Source organism: Battus philenor, unplaced genomic scaffold (assembly GCF_028537555.1).
Source record: "Battus philenor isolate CCGP_79_NKW_IND1 unplaced genomic scaffold, ilBatPhil1.0.hap1 SCAF_3, whole genome shotgun sequence".
Lineage (NCBI taxonomy): Eukaryota > Metazoa > Arthropoda > Insecta > Lepidoptera > Papilionidae > Battus > Battus philenor.
Window position 1 is genome coordinate 8807005 of NW_027181693.1, and position 6027 is coordinate 8813031.

At 28.7% G+C, this 6027-nt stretch overlaps 1 protein-coding gene across 1 annotated transcript; it reads left to right on the forward strand.

Moving 5' to 3' along the window:
• Nucleotides 1–925: 925 nt before the first annotated feature.
• LOC137926917 (uncharacterized) lies at nt 926–4476 on the forward strand. The gene is made up of 2 exons (XM_068770657.1): nt 926–2205; nt 3744–4476. The coding sequence occupies exons 1-2, from the start codon at nt 1150–1152 to the stop codon at nt 4011–4013; spliced, it is 1326 nt and encodes a 441-aa protein (XP_068626758.1). The 5' UTR covers nt 926–1149; the 3' UTR covers nt 4014–4476.
• The last annotated feature ends 1551 nt before the right edge of the window (nt 4477–6027 follow it).

The window sequence follows — 6027 nt, forward strand, 5'->3', positions numbered from 1 at the left end:
GTTTAGTATTCTTTTTAACGAAATGTTTTTTTTTTCTTAATAAGTGTTAGATTTTGAACACGATATAAGACACACAATTCCAGTAACTAAACATTCAATAGAATTGTGCAAGAAAACGTTAAGATGAAATATAATTTATTCCAGAGATGGAATAAAACGTTTATCACTAATTTTGTTTGTATGAATGTAGGATTTTTTTACATTAGTACACCGCAATGAACTTTTCATTTTAGATGCTGAATATCTAATTAGGACAATTCAAGCATCACAACCTTCGAAAATTGCTCAACTATCCATACGATATGACAACATTCAGGCATCCTTGAAATGGGTTTCTGAATATGTCTTAAGTAAGAAACTAAGCTGGAGTTTTTTCTAAATCATTTCATTCATCTTTCATCTAAGCGACCTAAGAACTCAGAGGCAGTTCGGTAATTTCTATAATGTTTAGAACATAAGCGCTCTAAGCAACCTTGAATCGGAATTACTTTTAAGTCTAGTCCAAGCGCGTTTAATTCTCTGCCACCTTGAATACTTTTGAGGTGGCATAGAGGGGTTATTTACAATTCGTTAGGAACTAACTGCTTCTGTTATTTCAGTAATTATACCTGTAAAGGCATAAAAGTGTATCAGCAAATTTTTACTACTAAATAAGAATACAATAAGCATATTAAAAATCAGAAAAAGAGTTATTAAAATTATCAAAGAGATATTAAAAATGAATTTTAAAAAGTTATAAAAAAGAACATAACTACATTTACACAATTTCTAGTTATGGTTTGCAAAAGATATATAATTTACGTTATACGTTACCTCCGAGTAAATACCGTTTATAATAAGATTCTATAGTTTTGTCTTGTCTATACCCATATATTCGAAATTGTTTGCTTACCTGTCACGGCTTGTGGTGTTTTATGTATAGAAGTTTAAAAACTAAAATTTAAAAACATAATTGATAAATAAATTATCAACCTCTGGAAGTTTAATTAACAAATATTTAGTGAGAAGTTTTTATTGTACACAAAGTATAATCTCTTGAATATAACTTATAACTCTAAAGACGGTTACGTTACTTCAAGCGCTGGTTGTGATTATTACAATATTGATGTCAATTTCGTTTCGTTACGGAGTTACATACTTACGCACAAAATGGATTTTCCAACGGATATTATTGAACCAACGACACCAGTGTTAGCTTACGATAGGATTAACAGATTTTCATTACACGAAGATAGCGGATACCATACATCTAACACCCAAGGATCCTTTCAATATTCCGATACGTCAAGCGACAGTGTTAATTCTCATGTTGTCCAGGGGCAATTTTGCCAAATCCAGGTAGACTATTATAACATTACCCCAGAAGTAGAGCTACGCCTGAACCAGAGGCACTGTCAGTGTTCTCATTCAATCAGTAGTTATGAACACTCCAGGGAATCCTCTGCAAATCGTCGAGGGGTCAAGCGTTTATTTCAAGAGAATTTAGATGACGCTGGAGGAAGTAATTTTATATCAACTCCAACTACTATCATTGCTGGATGCTTGGATAAACTTAAATTTAGTGATGGAAACAAAAAAAGCAAAAATTTGGCAAGCAATAGATATACACATACAATTTTACATGAATTTAATTATCCACATGAATTGGTACAAAATGAATTACCATATCCAACTACACCCATAAAGAAAAAGTGCAGGAACAGCTGTAAACTGAGGAGCCCTTTCTGTCAACTAAAACCAAGAGACAAGTTAATGACTCATTCTCTCTTATGTGACATTAAATTATTACAACCCATAAAACAAAAGCCAGTTTCTGACAAAAATAAGTATTACTACATTAAACCAAACAAAAAAATTGATATCATAAAGATGTTATATGAACATACTGCAATGCCACCAATTATGGAGATATTTAAATACTTATCCAATGAAGATATTTTTAACTTCAGTTTAGTTAGTGACACATGGTTAAAGGTTTGGGATGAAGTTAGTAAAAAATTAACAGTGAAGCAAAATTATGTAAAGTTTATTCAAGATGAAAAAGATAATCAGGAAAATAAGGGGGCAGCACAAAAGGGCAACAGTTACACCCAAATTCGAATACCCATGGGTGTGCATAATGTAGCACCTGGTCTAAGTATTAAGAGTAATGCCAACAGTCCACCTGGAACACCTAGAACCAATAAGTTCAAAAAGTTTACGAAGGTAAATTTACTACTTAATTAATTATTTTTGAAAAGTAAATATTTCTTGCTGACATATTTTTTCAAAATAATCTAATTCTGTTTTTTTTGGAATGATGGACAATGTCTAAGATGTTTAAAGACATGTCCAGTTTTTATGTAGTTGCTGTGTAACATCTTTAAATTTAAGCTAATGAAACAAATCAAAATATAAATATTAAGAAAATACTATATATTCCTGTAGAGCTCTATAGAGAGGTAACTTCAGTGATTTTATAATTTGATAACTATTTCTGGTATTTTTAATCCCAAACATTTTTAGTAAATTAAAGATAGGGAACAATTTTGACACGTGTAATACTTTCTTCTAAATAACCAGTATATAATAATACATCCTCGATATTGAGATTGTAACTACAAAATATGTTTGAGGAAGTTTTACCAAATATGTTTTATTACTCTCTCATGTGCAATGATTTAACAATATCTTTGCAACAATGAAGCGATATAATAGTTGAATAAACGATAGGAACAGAACTTGCACTAATTAACTACTGACTGTTGACAATTGTGTATTGACCCCTGAATAATATGTTCACCAAAGGACCATTGGATTAAAGGGATCATATTAAATTTATTGTAAAAAAAAGCTTAAATTAAAATTGTATTTAAAAACAACAAACATCAAAAAATTAATCTAACTTATTATGTCAATTAATATATTAAAAACCTGAATTCCCATATCTTTGTAAACTTTCTGTTACAATTTTTGGGAAAATAGACATTTTATGATATGAAACCTAGCCATGTCCTTTACATGAATCAAAACTTATGTTTAGTTCTGAAAGAATTAAAATTCTTGTTTATCTTGAACTGAAATTGTGATTTGAGGTAACAACTGTACTTTATAAACTATTAATCTACAATAGAGTTTCTCAGACTTTCACAGACCACTTTCAAAATTTACCTGGTGGTTACCAGTGAACTTCCTGTTGCTACATTTCTACCATATTCCCAAAACTGAATATGGAGTTTCCAAGTTATTACAAGTAAAATAATATTTGCTGACATTGAAAAGCTGACAGGCCAATATTTTAGTTCTCTTTATAAAAAGCACATACATTTTTTTGGACATCTGATTATGAACTGTGGACACCTATTTTGTGGTCATCCCAATTTAGACCACTGTCTAGTCTCCAGTGGACTACACAGACTTTGATCTTTACTTAGTATTTTTAGTGAATTGCACTTGTATAGTACACATTACTTATTGAGTTTAAAAACATAGATCTTGTCCACATTTGTTATGCTAAATATAGAATTTGTGCAGTAGCAAAAAAATAAATAAATACAAAACTGCTATTTTTTAATGGCAATTTATGTAACATTTTATATGTATGCTGATATTTGATAAGGGATAACAATTGGCTGTTTATTAACTTTATCTTTTAATCAACTGCCAGTTATTTTTGCCAAATGTCTTTATAATTATTATACAATCTAAACATTGCAAAATGTATTGAAGAATTGAATTGTCAATATTCATGTTTTAATTTTTAGGCAGCATCATTAGACACCCGCATCCAAGTTGTATGCTCAAGATGTGATCAACCAGCTAAAATAAACAAAGAAGATACCGAAGAAGAATGGGTTGAATGCACCAATAACACTTGTGCCTATCAATTTTGTCGATTTTGCAGATGTGATAGACACCCAGAGAAAAAATGCCGCCAATACGATTTGGAAGGACCCAGTCCCACCAAAAAAAGGAAAAATTCTTATCTAATGTGCACAAAAAAAAGCAAACGAACTTTGCGTAGGCTTCTTTGACTTATAATGCAAAGCATTTACCCAGTGAATTTTCGTAATATTAATTCTGGTAACATTCCATATCCAAAGATAGTTATATGATTTCAAAAATCATTGTATAAAAGACAGAAGGAATGATTATTAGTTGAGATTATAATAATTGGATATACCAAGGTCTGATGCAGTGCCATTTTTGAATATTTTTTTAATGATCCTTAGTCTTTTAAAACTTGGTTTATTATAATCCTCATTTGGATTTATTGAATAATAGCTAATAAATAAGTAAATTAGAAATTTGACTCTAAAAAATAAGTTAATTTCTTTTTACTTAGACTGATTTATCACATTACTAGAAGGGGTAAAATAATATTATGAAGTTTTTAAATTATTGAACTAATAACATGATTTTAGAATTTACACAATTATAATAAATTTCATCATAATTTTCTTGTGCGAGTTATTTCTACTATGGCTATAAATTACAATTTAGTTGTATGATAACTGTTACAGCTAATATGTATGTTGTTAACTGTGATATTTCATTTTACAGTCATAGTAACAATAGTAATATGGACTTTTTATTGTCATTTTAGCAATTTGTTCTGAAATTCAATACAATATATTCAGAATTATTTTTGTCTATACTCATTAATTCTATTGAGATTAATTTGTATATCTTTTGACATACATCACTATTTGCATTTATTTTAAGTTTGAACTTTATGTATACTTTTATACTTATCTATATAACCCATAATTTATAGATCTTATTTAGGTTTTAACATTTTAAACATGTTTTTATGTGCCTTGTAAATAAATTTTCAAATAATAATTTTTTAATATTATCTTAATTGGAAAAGACAATTTTTTTAATATGCTAGTCTCGAAAATTTGTTGAGGTCAGTGTTACTTTTTAATGTAAAAGGGACTGTAAAAACGATATTAACTATAAATCATTTTGACTTTGTTTTCTTTTAGCAAACAATACAAATTGATTTTATTGGCTCAAATAATGTTCATAGAAAACATACAGCTTTTATCACACATCATAATGAAAGTGTCCCAGTATCTCAATAAGCCATATTTATAATTTAGCGTTACCTATACCACTACTTGTCTTAAATGTCTCATGCCTTTGCATATTAAGGAAAAAAAATCATATCATCTTATGTTTGGTAGGAAAAATTAGATTAGCATAATAACATCTTATGGAAGCAATAGCTCAAGATACATGAATGGTTATTTAAATTTGTCAATTCTCTGTTAAAACAAGTTCCGCTTGATGTTGTGTGAGAATAAAGATAGAATTGTGAACACAGTAAAAACCAATTGAAACACTTGAAATGTTTTGGCAGAGCCTAGATACCTCATTAGACAAGTCAGCATATTACTTAACGTTATAGGACTATAAAGCGAATTTATTATAGTTTTCGCAAAAATTTTACTTTCTTATAGGATATGATGGGATGTCTAATGCAGTGACATTTTCCTAATTTCTCGTGAAAACGATTTGAAATGATTAAATTACTACATGCAGAGTAAAATCACATACCAATGGCTTTCTCACATTCATACATAGACTGATTTCATTAATTGAACTAATTGAAGCCATATCAATATTAAATTTTAAAACTTGTGTTGTCGCACATTTCTTAAGTTTAAGTGTATATATATTGATTAAATACAGCAGGGTTTGATTTGTATTTTAACATGTTTCGGGAAGTCTTCCCGTTTTGTGGTTTTGTTATTTTATGTACCTTCGCGTTTTTAAATGTATAATAATTCTATTTCTGCTTTTTACATCATATAACGTTAATGTACTATTGTTACAATTAAAATGGATGCCTTATTTTTTTGTGATTCGGTATATTTTCGTTATGTGACGTAAAAAAAATATTCAAAATTTTTTTTAATTAGTATTAACATTATTTGAAACTATGAACAAAATAAATGCTCTCTTTTCTGATTTTATGAAAAATAAAAAGTTCAAAAGAAAGTCGTAGTTTTATTAAAATAAATTTATTTCTTACTATTA